General features: G+C 46.7%; 1 protein-coding gene across 4 annotated transcripts in view; it reads right to left on the bottom strand.

The window, feature by feature from the left end:
• Aldh-III (Aldehyde dehydrogenase type III) overlaps positions 1 to 25,781 on the bottom strand; it is a 180,444-nt gene that overhangs the window by 21,052 nt on the left and 133,611 nt on the right. For all 4 annotated transcript variants that reach the window (XM_075882911.1, XM_037432078.2, XM_037432079.2 and 1 more), the window contains one exon: positions 20,607 to 20,905. In XM_075882911.1, the coding sequence (XP_075739026.1) occupies positions 20,607 to 20,905 (299 nt within the window). The remainder of the gene's footprint in view (positions 1 to 20,606; positions 20,906 to 25,781) is intronic.

Below are 25,781 nucleotides of genomic sequence, written 5' to 3'. Positions count from 1 at the left end.
GGCTACCCCTAGGCATCACTACATGGAACCCTGCCCGTTCGCGGGAATGGTAGGAGAAGATGTGGACGCGTGGCTAACGCACTACAAAAGAGTGAGCCGGTACAACCACTGGAACTCTATCGATCAGCTGGAAAACGTCGCACTGTTTCTCACGGACACTGCACTGATGTGGTATGAAAACCACGAAGAGTCCTTGACAACATGGGCTCTTTTTGCTCAAAAACTCAAAAAGTGTTTTGGTGACTCCGACTCAAAAAAGAAAAGCGTGGAGCGCACTCTTGCTAGAAGAGCCCAGACTCCTGGAGAAACCTGTACTGCTTATATAGAGGACGTCCTTAAGCTTTGCAAGATTATAAACCCGCAGATGTCTGAAGAAGACAGGGTCGGACACCTATTGAAAGGCATAGCAGAAGACGTTTACAATTTTCTGATAGGCAGAAATGACCTCACCTCTGCCTCCGACGTCCAACATCACTGCTGCACGTTTGAAAAATTGAAGACTCGTCGCATCACCCCGAAATTTGGTAGGCTGGCAAATTTGACAACGGTTGCCAGCGTCGACGTGAGCCCGCCCACCGACCTTGCGGCTACTATTCGGGCAATTGTGCGTGAAGAGCTGCAGCAACAAGGTGGTAGGGTTGACGAAACCATTCCTCATCCACCTACCAATCCACCGTACTACACGGCGGCACCATCAGCTCCTTTGCCACCATCGGTATGTGTGGCAGACATCAGCGAAACTGTAAATCCGAGGCCACGTCGTGACTCATTCGCGGCCGACCAGCGATATGGCCAATGCCTTCGGCACGGCCTCGCCACACAGAGGTGGGCAGCCCCCGCTCAGCAAGCTCGTCACCGACCCTTCACAGCTGAGCGGTCTCAGCATTGGTTCAGCGAGCGTCCTCTACCAGTCTGCTACAACTGTGGCTTCGAAGGACACATTGCCAGGTATCGCAACTACCGGCAGCCGCCAAGGTACGACCGATCACCGAGATTTAACCGTTCTGGCGTTACCCGAGCACCGACACTCCCGGGAAGCGCGTCTTACGAGATCCCAGGACCGCTACGAAACCATTCTTCGGCCTCTGACCACAGTGTGACACCACCACCTGCCCCTCGCGCCAACCGATCACCGTCTCCTCGGCGCCGCCACTCCTCGCCTCCTAGGGAAAACTAGCCGGCGCGGCCGATGGAGGTGAAGTCGCCGGACAGTCTGATTTTAACAGATATACCTCCATTAGCTTCCATGTTTATAAATAAGGTTCGAGTGCTTATCGATGGTGTACCGACGATGGCGTTGGTGGACACAAATGCAAGCGTGTCAGTGATGAGTTTAGTTTTCACCCGCCTTCTTGGACGAAAGGTTATGTTTCGTTGAGACCGTCCTGATACGTTTCGTGGAGTGAGCGGAGAGGTGTTACAACCTGTTGGTGTCTGCACTATGACTGTTAGTTTGGCATGCCAGAACTTTGTCGCAGAGTTTGCTGTTCTCCCTCATACTACGCATGACGTCATTCTGGGACTCGATTTCTTGAAGCTATGTGGTGCTACTGTTGATTGCCGCACAGGACAAATTACAGTAGATTCTGATATCCCAGTTTCGTTTATGGAAAACTCGCCCTCTCAAGAAAGTGCTCTTTGCGTGTCTGTGGACACAACTGTGCCGCCGTTGTCTGCAAAATGTGTCCCTGTTGCCTGTTCACCTGCAAGCGAGAAAACATTTGACGCAACTGTGGAGCCCGTGCATCTCAGTTGCATAAAGAAGACAGTTTTAATACCCTACTGTACATTATCGGTTGCGCAAGGGCATACTGGTTTATGGGCGATTAACTGCTCTAATGAACCTACAGTGCTGCTGAAGGGTCTGAAACTTGCAGAGATTCGTGAACACCAAGTATTCTCGCTTGCCACCCTCGCAGAAAGCAATGATTCCCCGGATAAGACCCGTTGCGATAATCAGCACGCCAGGGACACCACCATTATGGCTATGATTGATAAGTCACTCAGCACCAAGGAACGTCATGAACTGGCGAGTATTCTGCGCAAACATGCCGGTATTTTTGATTTCGCTTAGCATGACTCACAGTCATTCCCTGCTTCTCGTATAAAGCACCGAATCGACACGACATCTCACAGACCTCTCCGACAGAAACCATATCGTGTATCGCCTTCGGAACACGCAGTGATCAATGAACAGGTTTGCGAGATGCTCAAGCAAAATGTAATTCAAGAATCATGTAGTCCGTGGGCCGCTCTAGTAATTCTAGTGAAGAAAAAGGATGGGACATGGCAATTTTGTGTTGACTACCGCCGTCTCAACGACATCACTAAAAAAGACGTATACCCACTCCCGCGGATTGATGATGCTATCGACTGTCTATCATCAACCTCTTACTTTTCGTCTGTGGATCTGAGGTCAGGCTACTGGCAGATTCCAATGCACGAGGAAGACAAGGAGAAAACGGCATTTGTTACAACAGATGGACTATTTGAATTCAATGTGATGCCGTTCGGACTCTGCAACGCGCCCGCAACTTTTGAACAATTTATGGAGAACATTCTGCGTGGTTTGAAGTGGGAAGTGTGTATGTGTTACTTGGACGACGTTGTAATTTTTGGGCGCACCTTTTGTGAGCACAACATGCGCCTTGGCCTCGTACTGGACTGCCTAAGCAAAGCACGCTTGGTGCTCAACTCGAAGAAATGTCGTTTTGGAGAGCGCCAAACACTCGTCCTTGGACACTTAGTAAACAAAGAAGACATACGACCGGATCCCGCCAAGACGGCCGCAGTGGAGGCATTTAAGCAGCCAAGCTCGGTGAAAGAACTGCGCAGCTTTTTGGGGCTTTGTTCATACTTTCGCCGATTCATTCCTGGCTTTGCCAATATCGCATACCCGTTCACGTGTCTGCTTCAGAAAGGTGCGCAGTTTGACTGGACCCCGGAATGCGAGTCTGCTTTTTCGGAGTTGAAGTTTCTTTTGACGTCCCATCCGATTCTTCGACACTTCAATCCTCTCGCTCCCACTGAGATTCACACAGACGCCAGCGGTATTGGTGTAGGTGCTGTCCTGGTTCAACGCTTGGATAATCAAGAACACGTCGTAGCGTATGCAAGCCGCTCGCTCAGCAAGTCCGAGCGTAACTACACTGTCACAGAGCAAGAATGCCTTGCAGTAGCCTTCACAGTGCAGCGCTTCCGGTCCTACCTGTACGGACGCCTCTTTACCGTCGTGACAGACCATCATTCTCTCTGCTGGTTGGTCAACCTGCGTGACCCATCTGGTCGGCTGGCGCGCTGGGCACTTTGTCTACAAGAATACGATTTCACGGTTTCCTATAAAAGCGGCCGATGCCACGCTGACGCAGATTGTCTTTCGCGATTACCGCTTACAACGATGGAATGTGACGTGGACACCTTCGATACCTACATTGCATCACTCGACCAACCATTTCCCGACAACAAGACCTTCAAGGATGAGCAACAAAGGCACAGCACCATACAACAGCTTCTTGCTACCAAACCAAAATCATCGCCTACGCCCTTCTGCATCCTAGACGGGCTAGTTTACAAAAAGAACTACACCAACACCGGCTCACGATATCTTCTGGTTGTTCCGAAGAGTCTTCGCGTTTATGTTTTGCAGGCTATGCATGATGACCCAAAATCCAGTCATCTAAGCACAGCGAAAATTCTGTGCCGTCTTCAAGAAAGATTCTACTGGCCCAAAATGCGCCAGATGACGGAACAATACGTGTCTAGCTATAACGAGTGTCAACGTCATAAGCGCCCAACAAGTGCTCTTTTAGGGCGATTACATCCGGTGCCGCCCCCTAGAACTCCATTCGAGCAAGTCGGGATTGACCTCCTTGGACCCTTTTCCCGGTCTTCTGATGGAAATCACTGGATAGTCGTTTGCACTGACCATTTAACACGGTACTGCGAGACAGCTACCATACCATCGGCAACTGCAGCCGATGTGTCTTCCTTCATGCTACGTTTTGCAATTCTTCGACATGGACCTCCCAAAATCGTAATCAGTGACCGTGGCCGACAATTCACAGCAGACGTGATGGAAGAGATGCTTCGTGTCTGTGCTTCAAGGTTTCGGCACTCTACGCCATACCATCCCCAAACGAACGGTCTAACTGAACGAACGAACAGAACTCTCTCGAACATGCTGTCTATGTATGTTGCATCCGATCACAAGGACTGGGACAGTATTCTACCCTTTATCACATATGCATTCAACACCGCTCAGCATGAAACTACCGGCTACAGTCCTTTCTTCTATATGCTCGACCACCTCGTCATACCCTGAATACCATCTTCCCGTGTTTGGACCACCATGATCCCAGCATATCCGAGATCATCTGTCGGGCAGAAGAAGCTAGACGCCTTGCTTATTTGCGCACTCTTGCTTTGCAAGATCGCTCGAAGGCACATTTTGACCGCCGACGCCGACACGTGACGTACAATCACGGCGACCTAGTGTTGCTGTGGACACCAACTAGAAAACGCGGTTTGAGCGAGAAACTGCTAGCGCACTATGCGGGACCTTATCTTGTTGTAGACCGTATCAGTGATTTAGTTTACCGCATAGCGCGTCTCCATTCAAACGGCCGACGGTCTGCAAAAACTGAACTTGTCCATGTTGCACGTTTGAAGCGCTTTATTCCTCGAGAGACTGTTTGACTCGCCCAGTGGGCTTCGTCTGCGCGGAGGGAAGTGTTACCACATGTGTAATTTAGGTATGTGCACCTGTGTAGCGGGGAACATGGTGGTAGCAGAAGAAGAGGACGTTCGGTTGGTGGCAAGAGCTCGCTGCTTCGCGTTCACTGCGGTAAACTGTCGAGTCGACCGTTACGTCTGCTTCGAATAAACCCCTCGTAGACGTAACAATATAACCTCAGAATTCGGGGGTTATTTCCTAAATTTCACCTTCTCCAACTACAATGAAATGGTTACCTGAATAAAGCGCATCGTGTCGATTATTTGAACACATGACTACCATTATTATACAGGAGTTTGAACCTGCTAGAGCGCCTACTATATCTGAGCACATTGGATAATCCAGAAGTTTGTACCATTTCCTATATCGCTTTCATCATGTTTGTGATACTGCCTAAATTATGATAAACTAAGCTCCCACGAAGTATTTGCTTTAGGAAATTCTTCATTTTCACCGATAGCCGTTTTCAAGATGCAACGAAAGTGCACGAATGCACAGATTAGCGAGTAGCAGCACAACCGAGCTAACCGTCGCACATAGTGGGAAGGGGGTTATGCATATTCATAAATAATGGGATATTATGACTGCTCCCAGTGAGCCTTCACAGAAAATGTATATAACAGCGACATGTCCGAGCCCATGTCCATGTGTTCTACTAATGTCTTTTCCTATACTCAGTTTCATACATCAAGTCAATACAGCACTGCTGTGGAGCCTAGCGAGACTGCTTGAAATGAATGTGTTTGCACTAAGAAACATTATGATGATTTTTGCATTTGAGCCATGACTTATTTCCCTCTCTAGACTTAGAAATAAATCAAGATTCTTCTTTCTGCACGTGGTCGGTATCGGTGCAAGACCGGCCAGGGCTTCTACGTGCTCAAAAACTCTGCATCACATACTATACGCAGCACGGAATCAAGGTCGAAATTCGAAGAATGGTACGCGTGCAAGAATACGTGCCCCCCTTGCTTTGCAACATGCACCCCCAACACGATATGGACGGTGTAAAGCCAGGGCACAACGGATTGCTGCTTGAACGACACTGAAGTGGTTTTCACTGATGCCGCACGTTATATTGACAGAAAAAGCTTAGCAGCAGTAGTTACCAGCGATCGTGGCAATTACATCACGAGCCTCACTGTGAACATGGCACACGCCAAAGCAGCAGAGGAAGCGGCACCAGCCCTCACACAGACCAAGGCCACGTACGTGATTAGCGATTTGCAAACAGCCATTCGGAACTTTGCAAACGGGCACATCTTGCAAGAGGCGTTCCATATACTCCAGCTCTATCCCATACATTCAGGAGAGGAGCGAAGGCACCTGCTATGGATCCCAGCCCACACCACACTTAGCACACAGCAGACTTAGGACTTAGTTCTGGCTGCTTTACGGCAAAATCGCTGTGTTATAACAAGTTAGAGTAATCCTCCTCGGACGAACTGCTTCACGACATCAAGGTGCTTCACAAGTGGCAGTGGTCGTCTGATCCCTTGTGAATGCATCTTTGCATTTAGTACAATTTACCTTTTCTAGGATACCGTACATTGCATATAGTTGCACGTCCTGCATCTTTTACAAAGTCTCACTTCAGTTGCATCGTTAGAACTAGGATGCATTTGCCTACTTGGGTACACCTTACCAGTGCTGGTACCTGGAAGTTGTCAGCAAAATGCCTGACAGGATCACTTTGAAATTCTCGGCATTCACAAGCTTTGAGAATGCTCACCATCCTATCCCCTTTGGAGTGGCACTACATATATATCATTTGCATGGCATGTCAGAGTCCTTGCTTTCACTACTTTGAACCTCGCAGGAACGAAAAAACTCAAAGGAACGCGCATAACATGAGCAGCTGAACCACAAAAAGATGCACATCACTAAAGATGCGCCGTCCAATGCCCATTTGGCGAACGGGCGATGAAGGCGCAATCCTCCAGCATACTGAAATCATTTGCCACTTGATGTGACCATTCCATCTGCTAACATGGTGTAGAGAGGGTACATAAGTGAGCCCCCTCCTTTTACGTGTGGCGTTTGTTAGGAGCGGCGACTATACTTACCTAAGTGAGGTAAACTATGAAGCCTGGAGAAATAACCCATGCCTGTTCTACTAGTTTTTTTAGGGGCAAAGTTCCTTAAAGAGCACTGACATCAAATTTCAAGATCGAGATGTGCCCATCATTCGATCGCTTGGTAGACATAGGTCTTCTTGGCCAAATTTGAACGGCATCCGTCGCACGGAAGTTACTTTAATTCGATATCAAACAGCGTAGAAAAGCTAAGGAGAACAAACGAAAAATATGCTGCCCTGCAACATCGACACTAGTGCTACGTGTTCGGTGCGATACATTCCACAAATACCATCCTGAGTGACGATGCCCTAATAGCGATGACGTGTACGATCCGAGTGTTCGTATCGTGGCGCCGACTGGCGCCAAAGTGCAGAAACGCACTCGCCAAGCTAGGGCCGGGCTAGCGCGTGCAGGTGCAGTCTAGCCCGGCCGTGGCTCGTCGCGTCTGATTTTCGTCGCGCCGGTTTGAATACTTTCGTAAAATTGTCAAAATGAAAATCACCTTTAAAAGAATGGCGAAAGAAAAGAGAGTGATTAAACGTGTGCTTGTCGGTCAGCATGTCGGGGAATCGTGAGTGTCAGGAGAGTTGCAGTCGTCTAGTTCGAAGCACGGAAAAAGCGCAACGAGGGTGTCTTTTCATATCATGTATGTGTTACACATGAACACGACCACAAGCTATCAAACGTGGAAGAGCATGTAGTCAGATATAATCGCTAACAAGTAACATGCAGGTATCATTGAATTTTAGCTCATCTGTAGACTTTACGTCCACGTAAAAGTAGAAATACTATGTTAACCGCGAGAGGCAGGTTGGTGGGGCCATCTGGAGGCACAAAAGAGAACCAGACAAGCACACATAAAAAGGGCAGCGCAAAAACTCAGGGAAAAAAGAAGGACAGTAGAGACAGAGTGCTGACTAACAACTAAAATTTTATTGCCATCACCTGTGCATATATATGTGCCTAAAATGTGAATGAGAGGAGGTTTAGAAGCAAGAAAAAAAGGCTGGTTTTAACCAGCAATAAAACCTTCAAAGGAGCTCGCGCAGGCGTGATGAGAAGAATGCATCTGGTCAAGAAAAAGCAAATGACGCAAAAAATCGATGAACGCCTCTAAGATAACTAATTTCAGCGTCAGACAAGGATATGGAAGGCCTGCTCACGCACTTGTCACCTGCTTCATGAATGAAGAAAGCCTCAACAATCTCCCGCTCAATCTTATCCCTCCCTATTTTAAAAAACAGAGTACTACGAAAGTCAGGAGAGGAGCCACAAAGCCTGCAATGGTCAGCCAGAAAACCACTGGTCGTATTGCGTACATTATACAGTAAAAGCTCGTTAATTCGGATTTCACGGGACCGGAAAAACTGTCCGAATTAACCGAATGCCGAATTAACGAATGAAAAGGGAAAACAACACTTAAAATCAAGCTGCAGAAGCATACCTTTATTTGTTGAAGTATTTTGTAATTGTCGTCTGCATTTTCGCGCGGATTATGGCTGACATCACAATTTTTCTTAACGGTTCCAAATGGCCAACAGCACGCAAGCTGTCGGGAGTGTTCAGGCAAGCGTCCTCTAATATTAACAGCGCCTCCGAGACTTCCCGTGAGGTGCGATGAGGTCGCGACTGTATCTCCTCACATGATTCTTCGTCGGAATCGTGGTCTTCATGGGCGCCCGTGACATCATTATTAATCTCTTGATCGGTCAGGAGACCACTCGTGGCGACACCATGATCAATCGCGATGTAGTCCTGAAAGGTCACATCTGTGGGAAGGACAGCATCGAAAGTCGGGCAGTCATTGTCGGTGGACTCGGCTGACACCTCCTCGATGCCATCGTCAGCTACTGCTGCATGCCCGGGCCTCACAAAACCGCTGTGCCGAAAACAGTTGGCGATGACTTGCGGCGGAGTGTTTTTCCACACGTGGGCGATGATTTCCAGCTTCTGAGCATAGGATCATTCGCTCTAGCAGGTGCTTGCGGTACTTCGACTTCACGTAGTGAATGATATCCTGGTCCATCAGCTGAAGAGCAGACGTACTGTTGGGCGACAAAAAAACTACTTTGATGCTCTTCAGTTCGACTGTATAGTTATGGGCACTGCAGTTGTCAACAACCATAATTATCTTGCGGTCCTTCGACGTGAAGTGCCGGTCCAACTGCTGCAGCCAGCCGGGAAAAATGTCCAATGTCGTCCATGCCTTCCTGTTCGCTGTGTACTTGACAGGAAGGCTTTTGACGTTCTTAAAACAACGTGGCTTAAGCGCTTTCCCAACGACAAGTAGTGGCGAGCGCTCCGTGCCAGTCATAATGGCGGCAAGAAGCTCAGTTATCCTTTGCTTGCACTTCTTGCCACCAATGCACGCGTCCCCTTTGAAAGTCACCGTCTTGTCGGGCAGAGCTCTGAAAAATAGAGCAGTTTCATCTGCATTGAACACGTCACGTGGTTCATATGCGGCGATGTGCTCCAGCAGCTTCACATTTCTCCACTCGGTGGTCACGCTTTCGTCAACACTGGCCTTTTCGCCGCACACACTCCTGAAGACAAGTTCGTGTCTCTCTCGAAACCTCGCAAACCACCCTTTTGACGCTTTAAACGATTCAATGTTCATCATCGCAGCGTACTGCTCACCTTGCACCATGATGAGAGGTCCGCTCAAAGGCAGATGCGCGTTGCGACAGTCAGTAATCCACCGGAGCAAAGCTTCTTCGAGCTGGGGATGAGCTGCGGTTCGCAACCGCTTTCTAGAGGCATGAAACTTCTCGCTTTCGAAGGCTTGTCGAATCTGTTGTTCATTTTTCACGTACGTTCCCAACGTGCTCCGCTTCACGTTGTACTTGGTCATAACCTGCTGTCGCGATTCGCCGTTCTTCAGTGCTTCCAAAATTTCCACTTTAGTCGCCAAGTTCTTTGCGTCGTAGTTCTGCTTCTTTTTCGGCGTTGCCATCACTGTAGCGCACGATGGTGGTGGCATGCAAATATGGTCACAATGGAAGAAAAAAGTGAACTCCGCAAGAAGAGATGGTTCCAACACGACAACACAAGGGAAAATGGCGTCGGAGGCGCTGAGTGGAGAAGGAAGAAGACGCCGACGTTCGGTGACGCTGCGATCGCCCCCCCCTAGTTGATGATGATGGCGATGCCACTCAGGTTTCGGTTTCACTCCAGTGGTGCCAGCGCTGCTTTATCACACTTTTGTGTAGCAGCAGCCGTCAGCATTTGTCCGAATTAAGCGGTGCAGAGCCAAATTACGACGAAATAACGAAGGTTTGGTCCCATAGATTAACATGCACTTTGGCCGGGACCAATAGAGCCGTCCGAATTATCCGAATTTCCGAATTAACAGGTGTCAAATTAATGAGCTTTTACTGTAGTCATGCTCTTTCGCCCTTTCATTAAAACACCTGCCAGTTTGACCAATGTACTCAAGTCTACAATTTAAAAGAAACCTATAAACTACATTGGAAATACAATCTGTGAACCTGTTCCTGTGTTTGGTTGTACACCCAGGGCGTGTTCCTCTGTAGGCCATGATACATAACCTCGAGAGTTTGTAGGGCGCGGACAGTACAACCTGCACGTCATGCTTCGATGCAATTCTCATCAAGTTATGCGAGAATTTGTGAACATAAGGGATAACTTGCACATGCTTCTTATTTTTTCTACCATCATGTTGTTTTGTTTGATCGCGTTTCATGTTCCGTAGCAGGATCTCACACACCGCAGAAATTAATACAGGAGGGTAACCCGCCTGCTTCAAAAAGGCTTCCTTGAAGTCTTTTTTACCGTGAAAAGTCAAAAACCCGATGTTCCGCTTCGTGCCATTGTTTCTGAAGATGCTACCTGGCAACGCCGCGTCAGCCGTTACCTACAAAGACACCTTCAAGTTTTAGTGAAGGATGATCCCTTTGTCATCCGCAAGCCTGAGGACTTCACGCTGCACCTACAAGGTTTGCAATCTGGTTCTTTTAATGGTTTTTCGGTTGACATTGAAGAACTTTATTATTCTGTGCCACATGAAGGACTGCTGCAGGCTTTTTGAGATAGGGTTCAGGAATACGGTGAACTTCAGTTCTCAGGTGAAGTAGGTGTTTCTGCTGATGACTTTGTTAGACTCTTAGAGTTCTATTTGTCCTCTACTGTGGTGAATTTTGATGATAAGTTTCATGTTCAAAGAAAGGGCATATGTATTGGTTCAGCTGTGGCTCCTGTGTTGTGTGATCTTTTCTTGTCGGTCTTTGGTTGCTGCATTCAGGATAAATTGCAAATACCACAGGTTGTCAACATCTTTAGGTATGTGGATGATTTTCTAGTAATTTTGATTGGTGTTGATGACCTTGACATAATCATCCATGATGTTTTACATGTGTTTCAGAGTGAAAGTCAAGGCCTGAAATTTGCGCATGAAAAGCCTGATAAGCGAGAGTTGCAATTTCTTGACATTGGCTTGCTTTTTGGCGATAATCACATCTGTTGCAAGTATAATCCTAGATCCAAGAAACCCTTGTTACGTCATAACAGCGCCCATTCGAAGCTTGTTAAGCGAGGCACTGCAGTGAACTGTCTGCAATCAGCCCTAAATAAGTAGTGTCTACATGTCATTTCATCTAGCTTTAATGCACAGGTTACCAGATTGAAGGAAGCGGGTTACCCTCCTGAATTAATTTCTGCGGTGTGTGAGATCCTGCTACGGAACATGAAACGCGATCAAACAAAACAAAATGATGGTAGAAAAAATAAGAAGCATGTGCAAGTTATCCCTTATATTCACAAATTCTCGCATACCTTGAAGAGAATTGCATCGAAGCACGACGTGCAGGTTGTACTGTCTGCGCCCTTCAAACTCTCGAGGTTATGTGTCATGGCCTACAGAGGAACACGCCCTGGGTGTACAACCAAACACAGGAACAGGTTCACAGATTGTATTTCCAATGTAGTTTATAGGTTTCTTTTAAGTTGTGGACTTGAGTACATTGGTCAAACTGGGAGGTATTTTAACGAAAGGGCGAAGGAGCATGACCATAATGTACGCAATATGACCAGTGGTTTTCTGGCTGACCATTGCAGGCGTTGTGGCTGCTCTCCTGACTTTCGTAGAACTCGGTTATTTAAAATGGGGCGGGATAAGATTGAGCGCGAGATTGTTGAGGCGTTCTTCATTCATGAAGCAGGTGACAAGTGCGTGAGCAGGCCTTCTATATCCTTTTCTGACGCTGAAATTAGTTATCTTAGAGGCGTTCTTCGATTTTTCATGTCATTTGCTTTTTCTTGACCTGATGCATTCCTCTCATCACGCCTGTGCGAGTTCCTTTGAAGGTTTTATCGTTTGCAGTTTTTATCCCTGGTTAAAACCAGCCTTCTTTTCTTGCTTCTAAACCTCCTCATTCACATTTTAGGCACATATATATGCACAGGTGATGGCAATAAAATTTCAATTGTTAGTCAGCGCTCTGTCTCTACTGTCCTTTTTTTTTTCACGAGTTTTTGCGCTGCCCTTTTTATGTGAGCACTATGAACCAACTAGCCCAAACCAAAGTACTTTTCAGACAAGCAGGAAACTTATTCCATTTTTCCGGTGATGCTCATTCACGATAGCTACATTGCATTGACCCCTCTGCATATACCTAAATGCTTTGCCCACCAAAACACATTGGAAAATCGAAGAGCCCCAGTATTTAGACGCAAGCGACCGCTGCTCGAAGGCTCCGCGGCTGACGGACTTTACACAGGTTCCGCGACAACTGATGCGTTAGCTAGGCCTCCCGTGGTAGCGTCGACGACTTCACCATGGGCCGCGGAGAGTGTAGCGTCTCAGGGGTTTTGTTGTATCACGGAACGCTTCTTGAAATTCGCAACTAGCGTCCTTCGCACCTTTTTCGCACCAAACTTGTGCCGCGTGCAGAATTTGCACTCAGGATTTGACATCATGAAACTTCTCTGCTGACACTGAGGTAAAATGGCACGCACGAACGCGCGCCTCAATACCCGGAGCAGACGAAGCCAGGAGCTTCCACCAATAGGAAGGCAAGCTCAACTCACGTGCGCGAAGTAGCGAATAGGAAGGCGCTCTGATACTTTTTTGCCGCTCATTTTACAAGCTGCCAATGGTTGAATTGGACCCATTCTGGTGGGAATTTGAAGGTGAAAGACGGCTCTCTTAAAGGAGACCAAGCAGGCCACGCTGGCACACATGAAAGGGCAGGGGCGCGTCCCGGAAAGTGTGCGATTCCAACGTCGATTTCGGCTTAGATTTAGCTAGAAAGTGCCGTATAAAGGGTCGTAGCGGCTAAAATAATGATATTAGAGGCATGAAATTTACGGTATAAGTGCGGTATAAGTAGATTTCAAAAACACAAAAAGAAACTAGTCTTTTCGCGATTTCTCGGTCCCCACAGCACATGTCCCCCACTTATGTGTTGCATTCACACTTGTGTGGTAGATTGAAACCAGTGTTGTGTCATTCTATAACGTTTTCTATCCTCGCCATGTATAGCATAAATAACAGCGGGGCAGCGGACACTACCGCCTCAGTCCCTTGCTTATATTAATTTCTTTGCTACTTATTCCTTTACATTTAATGAAGACTATAATTTCTCAGTATATCTCAACCTTCCTCACAAGCTTATGCGGTCATTACCTATGGCAGTTTCTTTCACTGTGCCCTTTCCTAATTAATGGTTGGACAAGCTTCAGTGATGCAATAGTCTGTGTTATATTCCAACAGATATTTTTCTACACTGGGTAAGAACAAATAGGTTTTACGTGAACATGAAAGCTGTTTACGTGAACAGATGTTCTTTGCCTTGCCTTTATGGATTGAGCGCCGGCTCGTGTAAGCACCCTCAGTGCCGTGAATGTAGTCAGGTCTAATGGTTATTGTGTAGCAAACAATAGTGAATACACACACGTGAACTTATTTGTCGACTATTACCGTAATTACTCGAATCTAACGCGCATCTTTTTTCCGGTTAAGCGAGTTCATAAATCGCATGCGCGTTAGAATCGAGTACGAACAAAAAAATTACGGTCAATCTATTGCCATCGGCAAATCCAAAATGACCGCCCCCTACGTGCGTCGGCCATTTCTGCCTATGTGTTTTTCATGTGCGGCACTTCGTACGTGTGCTGAGAAGTTCGTCATCTAGAAGTGCATTTGAATCGACAGCGTGGATGGGCCGACTCCCAAAACTCGAGTGCACCACGATGCCGCTTTTAAAAGAACACTCATCGCGTGTGCAAAAACGGACGGAAATCGGGCCGCATCGCGGTCGTTCGGAGTTCCCGATATGTGCGTGCGGGACTGGCGGAAACAAGAGCAGAAGATTGTCGACAGCAAAACTTCACGCAAAGGCTTCTGTGGACCACACCAGGGTCGGTTTCCGCAAATTAAAGAGCTGCTCGGCGAGTATGTGCTTGAGCAGCGAGTCGCACAGCGGCCCGTGACGACAGAACTGCTCCAAGTGTGGGCTATCCCATTAGTCTTAGAAAAAGGTCTAATGCGGAGCCAGTTTTAAAGCGAGCAGGTGCTGGCTAACTAACTTTATGAAGAGGAAAGGCTTTTTCCTCCGAAGGGGAACATGCATATGCGAAAAGTTTTGCGGAGGAGTACGATGAAAAGCTTCACAGTTTTCAGAGGTTCGTCCTAAACTTGCGGCGCAACAACGGCTACCTGCTTGGGCAAATCGGGAATGCCGATCAGACGCCTCTTTACTTCGACATGCCTGGCACCACAACCGTCGAGAAGAAGGGGGCGAAGCAAGTTCGCGTGCTGACATCGGTTTACGGTAAAACTACAGTGACGGCAATGGTCTGTTACACGTCAGATGGGCACAAGCTTCGCCCGTACCTCATATTTAAATGGAAGACGCTCCCGAAAGGAGTCGTTTTTTCGAGTGGTGTGATCGTGCGGGTCAGCGAGAGAAATGGGTGCGCGTTGCAATTGATGTCTTACGTTTTTTTTTTTTCGCGGTGGAAATCGGGTGCGCGTTACAATCGAGGGCGCGGTAGAATCGAGTAAATACGGTATATGTAGTTTATTATTTATTTATTTTCCAAATACTGTTAGCCTTTCCGCTGTTACAGGGGTGGGACATACTAAGAATGACAAACATCAATACATTCAAATCATACAGCAATTTAAACAGCAACACTTTACCTTGGAAATGTTACATGACATACATTGGAAACACCGGCATTGAGGCTGAAGGAAAAACAGTGCAGTCGTAGTAAGCATACAAATAATAGACCATGCTTACAGAAAATTATCTTTGAGCCCTTCCTCAAATTTTTCCAGTGAATTACAATGAACCAGTGGTAATGGCAAAGCATTCCACTGACGAATTGTTTTTGAAAAAAATGAATTCGCATATACATTGACACGCTGTTGTGGCACTTCGTATGTGTAATCGTTTACACTTCTTAGGTTTCTTCCGCGGCATGGCGTTAAGTATTTTGTTGTGTTTGTTTAATTTATTTTTTGACAATAAAAACAAGAACTTCATCGTTGCCAATTGCCGTCGTTCGGCTAAAGTGGGCAGTTGAAGAGAGCGTAGCATTTTTGTTACTGACTAAGTCAAGGAGTACTTTGAAAGAATAAACCTGGCAGCTCGCCTTTGTACTCTTTGTAGCATATTAATGAGGCTGATATCCGAGGGATCCCACACAATGCTGGCATATTCCAATGTTGGCCGAATATACGCAAGATATGCTGCTAGCTTAACGGGAGTCATAGCAAGTCTTAATTTTCTTTGCACGTAACATAGTTTTCCCTCCGCCACTGCACAAATGTTTTCCAAATGGGTCCTCCAATTTAAATTACTGGATATTGTTACACCTAAGTATTTTATTTCATTCATGGTAGACAGGCGGGTAGAACAGAGTGTAATTGGAGTGGAAGACACGCTTACTTTTGTTTGTGATGTGCAAAGCAACCGTTTTAGTTTGATTTATTTCCATTTTAGATTCAGTGCACCAATTACTGACAGCATCAAGAATATCATTAAACATTTTTTGGTCAGCTTTACTGTGTATTTCTTTATAAATTAGGCAGTCGTCTGCAAAAAGTCGCGCTGTAGTACTTCTATCTATGCCGCATGAAATGTCATTTGTGTAAGTTGAGAATGATATCGGTCCTAAAACTGAACCTTGCGGTACCCCTGGGGTAACGCTTAATGACTCAGATTTGAAGCCATTTATTTCTACATATTGTGTTCTGCCTGTCAGGTACGCAATTATCCACTGTATTATGTTATAATTTATGCCTAGGTGTGCTAACTTATTAACTCCCTGTGATGAACCTTGTCAAAGGCTTTGGAGAAGTCGAGACATATTGCGTCAATCTGAACACTATTATTTAAGGCACGCGTGAAGTCATTGACTATTTCTATTAATTGAGTTACAGTGGATAAATTATGCTGAAAACCATGTTGATTAGGAAAAAATGTTTTTGTGCCCTCAAGATACGTATACATAGCTTTGGTTATAATATGCTCTAAAAGCTTGCAGCATAGACAGGTGAGGAAAATTGGTCGGTAATTTTCCACCTTTTGTTGGTCTCCACCCTTATGCGTTGGCACGACCTTCGCCACAAGCCAGTCGTCTGGGACATGCTTTTGTTCTATTGAGGCATTATATATTATGTATAAATAGTGCGCAACCCATTCCGCATACCTTCGCAGTAAATCATTTGGTATGCCATCTGGTCCGATCGACTTTCACGTTCATGTTCAGTAATAATGATACGATGCCTTCATAAGTGATCTGAACGTCAGGCATAACTGACAACTGAGAAGAAAGTGGCGTGGATGCATCACCATTATCAGGACAAACAGTAAACACTGACTGGAAAAATCTGTTGTGTAGGTAAGCAATAGAAGAGAAGTCGGTCACCAATTCATCATTGACAACAAGAGAATGCACGCGTCTTGAGTGGTCTTCCTTCCGAGACAAGCGACGCGAAAAACGATGGGGGGAAGATTTCATAAATGTCGGCAATATTTCTTCGTAATACTTTGTTTTTGATTCTTTCAGTTCAGCACGCAGAAGCCTTAATCAATTGCGTATCTTGGATTGATCTTTGTTTACTTTTTGTCTCTGGCGGTTAATGGTGCGCTTCATATGTATTATCTTCCTATTCATCCAAGGATTATGTTTATTTTGTTTCTTTTTTTGCAAGGGCACAAATTTGTTGATACATAGCGTGACAATTCCTTTAAACCTTATCCACATCTTATTGACGTCACTTTCCTCATTGAACGCATCCAAAGAAAACGACAAGTAATCAATTATGCTTGTATCGTCGGCCTTGTTCAAGTTGCGCACATGTCTGAAGCTTTCTTTTTTGCATGGCAAGTCACCATCAATGCTTATCTCAACTGAAACAAGTTTGTGGTCCGACAATCCATGTTCAATTGCAACGTATGTGTCCATTCGCTCGTCAATAAAAACTAGATCCAGTATGGAATATGGATACCCTGTTTCATGTGTACTGTCAGTGACGACCTGCGTGAGGTCATGGCTGAAAGCCATGTCTAAAAGCCGTTGGCAGTCTATTGCTTCCTTCGATTTAGTTGAGAATGTGGTCGAATTAATGCCAGAAAGATTGAAATCTCCCGCAATAACCATTCTACGATTCTGGGTAGCAATACCATCAAGGTATTGCTGCAAACTTTCTAGGTATAAATTAGGGGCGCCTGGAGGTCTGTAAACGGCCCCTAAAACAAGAGAAGTTTGGGTAATTTTATTTCTACCCATACAGTTTCATGGTGGGGTATTCCTTCCATAACCATTGCTTCAACATCTGCAAGAAGGATCGCCACACGACCACCTCGTGTATCGCGGTCTTTCCTAAATATTTTGTAGCCGGGTGGTACAATTTCGCTATCCACTATTTCCGGTCGCAGCCATGTTTCTGTGACGGTGATTACGTGTGGGTTATAGCTTGCTAATATATGTTCTAGGTCACTAACTTTATTGATAAGGCTCTGAGCATTTAGATTAATTAAGCGAGGGCTGCATGCACTTGACTGCGAATGGAATCAGTCATCGTCGTCAGAGTGATGTGGTTTTTTCTTTGTATGCTTAAGCTTAACTCAGCAGTTTTTGTCGTAGTCCCAGGAATACACGTCTTAGTCTATGACCAACTTATCGTAATTCAGATGCATGCGTTTTCCTGCATCTCTTTCTTCTTTTCCCGATTCCCATAATAGCTTACGCTTCGCTAGAGTTTCTTTGCAAAAGTCGTCCCCAACTGATATACTGCTGCCTTTTAGCTTTTTGCAATTTTTGTAAACTGTTAACTTCTCTCGGGAGTCGTATAACTTCATAATGACCGGACGCGGCGAACGGCCCCCTTTTTCGGCCTATTCTGTGGATCCGTTCAACTGTTTTTAGTTCGACGCCAAGCGTGCGAACAAAAATGACCTGCAGTACCGCTTGTTCCAGGTCTTCTGTGGTTTCTGCCTCGCCCTCTTCAACCCCAAAGACCAAGAGATTATTCCGTCGACTCCTATCCTCTAAGCCTAATTGCCTTTCTTCTTGTCTTGATAGTGTCACATTTAGGTTCGTGACGGTTTTCGTTAGCTGGCCTATTTTTTTACCCTGATCTTTGATTTTTTTAATGGCGTCTTCCATTTTAGCGATTCTTTCTCCTAGAGCGCTCAGATCTGCCTTAATTGACTTCTGACCTTCAGACAGTTCCTTTAGGAGGACTTTCACATCAGGACCTGGGTTGAGTTTAACATCGCCAGACAATAGCAGGCACAAAGAGGAAAATCCAGAGAACATTACACTTGGGCACGGCAGCATTACAAGAAATCTGTTTTTAGTTTTGTAACAGTATTCTGAGTAGAAACTGACCTGTTCGAGCAACAGAAGCCGCAGATTAGACGACATTGTTTTCGCAGTGCTGCCGTGCCCACTGAACGCTGCTGGCAGGAGGTCAGACTTTATAGGTCTTGCGAAGAACTGCTTTATGTGCACTCCAGGGTGCCTGCGCTCGAGGGTAGCGTCGACAATGTGTCCGTGGTCGATAACAGCGGTGTCAGCAGCTGGTACGGCCACGCATGCGCTGTATGCCCCAGCTTGTAGTGATGCGCAGATGAAGAAAACCTGTTCGAGCAACAGAAGCCGCAGATTAGGCGACATTGCTTTCGCAGTGTTGCCGTGCCCACTGAACGCTGCTGGCAGGAGTCCAACTTTACAGGTCCCGCGAAGAACAGCTCTATGCGCGTTCCAGGGTGCCTGCGCTCGAGGGTAGCGTCGACGATGTGTCCGTGGTCGATAACAGCGGTGTCAGCAGCTGGTACGGCCATGCATGCGCTGTATGCCCCAGCTTGTAGTGATGCGCAGATGAAGAAAACCTGTTCGAGCAACAGAAGCCGCAGATTAGGCGACATTGCTTTCGCAGTGCTGCCGTGCCCACTCAATTACTAATAATTTCATGGTTCATTTCGGCTTTTGCTAGAAATTAAACTGATCATCAAGTGCCTATTGTTTCGCTTTTCACTTACTACACAAATATTTCTTTGAAGTGGATGGGCAAACACATTCTACCTCTCAAAATATGTTGCTGCAAGTGTTCAATAAATGCCTTTAAGTTTCACCACCATGCTACCTTTACTGTGCAGTGTCCTCTAGACCAGCAGATGCTGCAGTTTATAAAAGTAGAGACCACGTGATATGCAGTAGCAGCCAGCTCTGTGCAAGATCTGGCCAGTTGGATTTCTTGTTGACGTGAATATTTGTCGTGGGGTTTCTATATCAGGAAATAACATTTCAACTAGAAGCTATTCCATGGCACCGGGGGGAATGCGGCAAGTGGTCCCACTTGTCAAGCGGCCCCTGCTCAATGAACTACTTGCAAGTAGTCCCACTGGAAGCAAATTTTTGCCTGTGAGTGGCAACATTAGTTGTGGTATGTGTCAGAGAACATCTAGGTGTGTGGTAAACCGTGCCACAAAATATTTGCCACACTGGCAAGCTGTTTATCTTGGAGAAGTGAACACACATGTGAGGGGAATAACGGTATTGTCTTGGAAAAGGTGCACTGTCGATTGTGGCATGTAGTACACGTTGAAAAGCATCGACAATATTAGTTCACCTGCACAGACAGTCAAACTGAGATTATTGTGAGTCTTGTTTGCCAAAACATTGGCACTCGTTGTGGGCCCGTGGCAGTAACAGGTTGTCAATGGAACTTGACAATGACATTTTAGTCAAGGTGTATTAGAGGTGATCATCTCAGTGCTGCATGCAGACAAACAAAAGTGCATGATACGACTACACATGCGCATGTTTTAGCATTGTTGAATCTGCACATACACTTTGCCACAGGGAATACCCAGTAACAATATACGTTGTATTATTAGAGACCCCATACGTCCAAGCTACAGCTAAGACAGACGTACTTGGGACAGTGTTGTCCTGCTGGGTAAATGCTTATCAATGCACCTATTGCTTTTGCTAACCCTTCCCCGCTCACCAGAAGTCACCACCTTAACATAGTTCCTTCAAAATCGTCCATAAAGTGCTTTAACCTTTCCTCTTTTCTTTGTTCTATTGACATTTGGAATCATCTTGAGGACTCCCTGCAGGAGTTGTCTAATAATAAATTAGTAGAACAATTGCCAAACTTTGTTCATTGATGAACTGTGTATGCTTGCCTAATGTAACTCTCTTTGTATTTTTTTTTCCAGTGTATCAATGTACTCACTCGTGCAATATCTTGCTATGCAGGATGACAGAACATATATATGCAAAAATAAATAAATTTTCAAGTGGGCAACACTCACGTGAAACAGATATCGAAGCAAAAAGGCTGAGGCAACGCCCAGAACGAAGACGCACAAGTAAGGGGCACAACTGAGCAGCCCACTGCCAAAGGGAGAGCCTCGCTTGAGCAGCAGCTGCCGGAAGTAGGCAATCTTGGAGTCATCCAGCGGAGGGTAACGCTTGCGACCAAATGCCTCTCCAATGGGGTTGAAGGAACGCACCAGCACCGCCTTCTTGTTGGAGAAGGTGTCGAAAGAGTACTTGCCGTGGTAGCGACCCATGCCGCTTTGGCCGACCCCACCAAAGGGCAGGGTGTCCACTGCATTCGGGAATGCGTTTGGTCAGTTGGGTGGCACATCTATCTGCCTACACAGTCGAAAGAGACATTAATGTAACAGACCAATGAACTCAGGAGACACTAGTGCACCCATTTTGAAATTGGGGGTATATATGAAAATTCATATGTGGTACTCTGCTTGTAAGACACGCCTCAGATAAGGAACAAGAATTGTTCCCTGAACATGGGCCTCTTATAAAGGGAACAAACTATGTATATGTGTTTCGTAACTTTTGAATGGGAACTGAGCAGTCGACTGCGCCTAGCAGCTCTCATGCAAGCGTGCATTTTGAATACGTATAGGTTAAGAAAAGTGCAAATGTGGCCCTAACGCAGATTTTCGTTTTATAATATGTACCATAATTACTCTAATCTAACGCGTACCTTTTTTCGGGTTAAGCGAGTTCATAAATCGCATGCGCGTTAGAATCGAGTACGAAAAAAAAAAATGAATACGGTCATTCTATTGCCATCGGCATTTCCAAAATGGCCGCCCCATACGTGCGTCGGCATGGCGCGTCGGCCATTTCTGTCTATGTGTTTCCCATGTGCAGCACTTAGTACATGTGCTGAGGAGTTCATCTTGTAGTGCATTAGCATCGACGGCATGGAAGGGCCGACTCCAAAAACTCGAGTGCACCACGATGCCGCTTTTAAAAGAACACTCATCGCGTGTGCAAAAACGGACGGAAATCGGGCCGCATCGCGGTCGTTCGGAGTTCCCGAAATGTGCGTGCGGGACTGGCGGAAACAAAAGCAGAAGATTGTCGACAGCAAAGCTTCACGCAAAGGCTTCAGTGGACCACAGCAGGGTCGGTTTTCGCAAATTGAAAGGTGCTCGGCGAGTATGTGCTTGAGCAGCGAGCGGCACAGCGGCCCGTGACAACAGAACTGCTCCAAGTGCGGGCTATGCAGTTAGCCTTAAAAAAAGGTCTAATGCGGAGCCAGTTTAAAGCGAGCTGGTGCTGGCTATCTAACTTTATGAAGAGGCAAGGCTTTTTCCTCCGAAGGCGAACGGGCATATGCGAAAAGTTTTGCGGAGGAGTACGATAAAAAGCTTCGCAGTTTTCAGAGGTTCGTCCTTAACTTGCGGCACAACAACGGCTACCTGCTTGGGCAAATAGGGAATGCTGATCAGACGCCTCTTTACTTCGACGTTCTTGGCCCCACAACCGTCGAGAAGGGGGCGAAGGAAGTTCGCGTGCTGACATCGGTCCACGGTAAAAAAAAAAGTGACGGCAATGCTCTGTTACACGTCAGATGGGCACAAGCTTCACCCGTACCTCATATTTAAATGCAAGACTCTCCCAAAAGGAGTTGTTTTTTCGAGTGGTGTGATCGTGCAGCCAGCGAGAAAAATGGGTGCGTGTTGCAATTGATGTCTTACTTTTTTTTTTCGTCGTGGAAATCGGGTGTGCGTTACGATCGAGGGCGCGGTAGAATCGAGTAAATACGGTATTTCAAAAGACAGGGTGCGGCCCTCAAACGTGCTTATGGGGTCAATGCAGCCGCAAAAAAGAAAGAAAAGAAAGTGGGGGAAGGAATATCAGGTGACGTTCTTCCATGTGCACTAAATATATATATTGTAGTGGGGAATTCGCAAGGCAATAACCAGTGGGTCCATCTCTGAGTGCGAAGCGCGAGTTGCAGACGCTTGACTGCTGGAGTATTTTTGTCCGTACCGGCTGTCTGCCGACTACCTGGCGTCGCTATTAAACTCTCTTGCAAAGTGGTGAAAGTGTGCTGGGTACGCAAATCTGGAACTTTGAAGCTGGAAGCTGGACACTGCATCAGCAATGCCTGATCAGACCACCGAGCAAGGCACCACCCAGCAAAGCACGGCCCAATCTCAACTGGTCATCGTGCCTACCATCCTGTGCCAACGGGATCCCCTCTTCTTCAGCGGCACAGAGGACTAAGATGTGGAAGACTGGTTCCATCTGTTTGAAAAAGTGAGTGCCGCCAACAAGTGGGACGACCCCTCGAAATTGGAGTATGTACCATTTTATCTCAAAGACGTCGCCAGCTTGTGATTCACAAACCACCGTGCTGAATTTGCCACTTGGGCTGCTTTCAAGACCACCCTTGCAGCTGTCTTTGATCACCCTGCAGTGTGCAAGCTGCGTGCTGAACAGCGCCTACGCAGACGTGCGCAAAGGCAAGGTGAAAGCTTCACAAGCTATATTAAAGATGTTAGCGCTTTATGCCGGCGCTTTGACCCCAAGATGACCAAGCAAGACAAAATCAGGCATATCTCAGGCATATCAGGCATATCAGTTCGGAGGTCGACGACAGCAGATGACTTTCTCGCTGCCCTGGCTGTCGATGGTGGTAGCACCCTGCTGGAGCAGATAAAATAATATGTATGTGAAGAGGTCGCACGACAGCTTTCGTGAACACCGGCCATCATCAGACAGGCTATTCAGGAGCAGGTCTCCGAGGCGTTGCCGTCGCCTATGTCTGCCTCTCCACCAACACCTGTTGCCGCGCCACTGACTTATGCGGCCGTCGCGGCAATGCATCCGCCTCGTCTGCCTATATATGCGCCACAACCTGTGCGATCGTCCACCGCGCCGTTTCCAGCTACACAGCAGCACTCCGGAAATCCTTGGCGCACTGCTGACAACCAGCCCATAAGTTATTTTCGCGGAATTCCAGGCCACGTTGCACGTCTATGTCGTCGGCACTTCGAAGTGAACGCACCGAGATACCCCGACTACTCGTTTCAGCCTCCATTACACGCACCTCACGTGCCACCTGAAGTTCAGGAATGCAACGATAAAGCTCCGGAAATTTTGACCACCTGGGGTTTTTTAACATGTATTCAAATCTGAGTACACTGGCCTACAACATTTCCACCTCCATCAGAAATGCAGCTGCCGCAGCCAGGATTCAATCCCACGACCTGCGGGTCAGGCGCCCTTAGCCACTAGAGAGGAGTGGTGAAGCTACGAGAAAAGTAGTGCTCATGACTGATAATTGGGCACCTGTGTCGATGAGCACTGAAACAGGCACGCCATCTACTTCTACGTCTAAAACGATTTGTCGAGTTGCCAGAGTTAGCAGAAGAAGTTCGGGTCGATAGGCCAATGCAGCATCATCTCCAGGAGCTGCACTGGTCAGTATTTCGAGGAGGGACAGCGTAAGAAAGGCGAAGGGGTGACTGAGAACGTCACTGGGTCTAAGGGGATGACGAGCGGTCATGTGGGGTCAACGTTCGGGCATTAGGGTTCGGTAGATCCTCATGGCCGGGCAAAGGGCAGAATCGAGTGTCGTCTGGACGGTATACGGTGCACGAAAAGATGATGGCTGACGATAGCGACCATAGCAGAAAATGTAGCCGACCCAGTTGCAGTTGGAGCATATCATCCAGTCAACATGCAGGCGCCACTGGTTCGAATCATGGCACCTAGAATAAGTCGGTTGTGGCCGGTAGTATAAAACGGGGCTGACTGCGGGATGACTTGGGGCACATACGAGATGGATACCTGCATTAGCCAGTTTTTCCCGCACGACATTTTGGATTAGTGACACTGTCGGACAGGCCTCCTCGTCAGAACGAGCCTGGGGAGCAGATGGAGTTGCTGCCTCGATCTCTCACCGCACAAGACGCAGAAAGTTTTCAGTACTGGGCTGCGGCTGGATCAGAACGTGTTCGCACGACGACGTGGCCGCAGTGTTAGGGAGCCGAACAAAGTACTGCATGACTCGGCGGCTCTTTGCTTCTTTGAACCTTCAGCCCTCCCTGATGATGTCGTCAATGGTAGAGCAATCTTTGTACACAAGTGAAAGGCATTGTCAGCAATGCCTTTAAACATGCGGCCGACTGTCGGCTTCGGGCATTTGCCTATAAACTTGCTGGCAAAAGGCTAAGACATCTTGTATGTACAGTCTTGTATGTACAACGGCTCTGTTAAGGTTTGGGCACGGCACGAGAGTTCTTTCTGGGTGGCTCTTTAACGTGCAATCGGTCTTTCATATTTATTGAGATAGAAATTATATGGACAGTCTTGGATGGTTTTTCTCGTCGCCAACACTGCCGTCAATCACCGTATATGTACACGTGTGTATATATATAAATATAAAGAAACTCAAGAAAGAAAAAAAGAAAAGAAAAAGAAGCCGCCTAAGCTTGGCACTCAGCTCGTCGCGATGCGCCCACATGCACTTATCTCCCACGTATACTTTGCCCCATTGATAGAGGCAGGGGGGTTAGGTATGAAGCAGGGAAACTTGGGCAAGTTGGTAGGACATAACCGAATGTAGGAATAGCGCAACCTAGAAGTAGTTACTGAGTTACTACAGAAGCGAAAAAACAAGGACAGAAAAGAGTGCCGACTTTCAACAAAGATTTAATATCGAAGTGGTGTACATATATAGGCGAAAAAAAGAGAAAATTGGGCATGCGTAGAAAGGTGCAGGAACAATCGCTGTGATACAATGTCAGCAAAACTAGTGTATCTTGTTAAATGAGCTGAAAACAAATACACATGTAGCTTAAAGAAGATCGAGATACGCAATCCTTAAGCAACAACGCGACCGATGGGCAACTTACACATTTACCTGTCAAACTTATTTATTTGATAAGCTTCAATTATCTCACGCGTGGCGTGCGAGTTGTGCTTGCCTAATACCTCGCAACGCTCAAAGAGGGGCATGCAGCCGTAGTCGCAGCAGTGGATTCCAAGGTGTCCTTGAACCACATTGTGCACAATATTATTGTGCTCTCTTAAGCGGTCATTGAAGCACCTACAGTTTGATCTAATATATTATTCCGCACGATAGCGGAATAAGACATACGACACCAATAACACAAGGTACAAAGCGCGTTCTGTGTTTCACAGTGCATCTTACTTTA

The sequence above is a fragment of the Rhipicephalus microplus genome, unplaced genomic scaffold (genome assembly GCF_043290135.1).
Source record: "Rhipicephalus microplus isolate Deutch F79 unplaced genomic scaffold, USDA_Rmic scaffold_14, whole genome shotgun sequence".
NCBI classification, from domain to species: domain Eukaryota; kingdom Metazoa; phylum Arthropoda; class Arachnida; order Ixodida; family Ixodidae; genus Rhipicephalus; species Rhipicephalus microplus.
The sequence above is the reverse complement of the archived record's forward strand: the minus strand, read 5'-3'. Positions and strand labels throughout refer to the sequence as shown.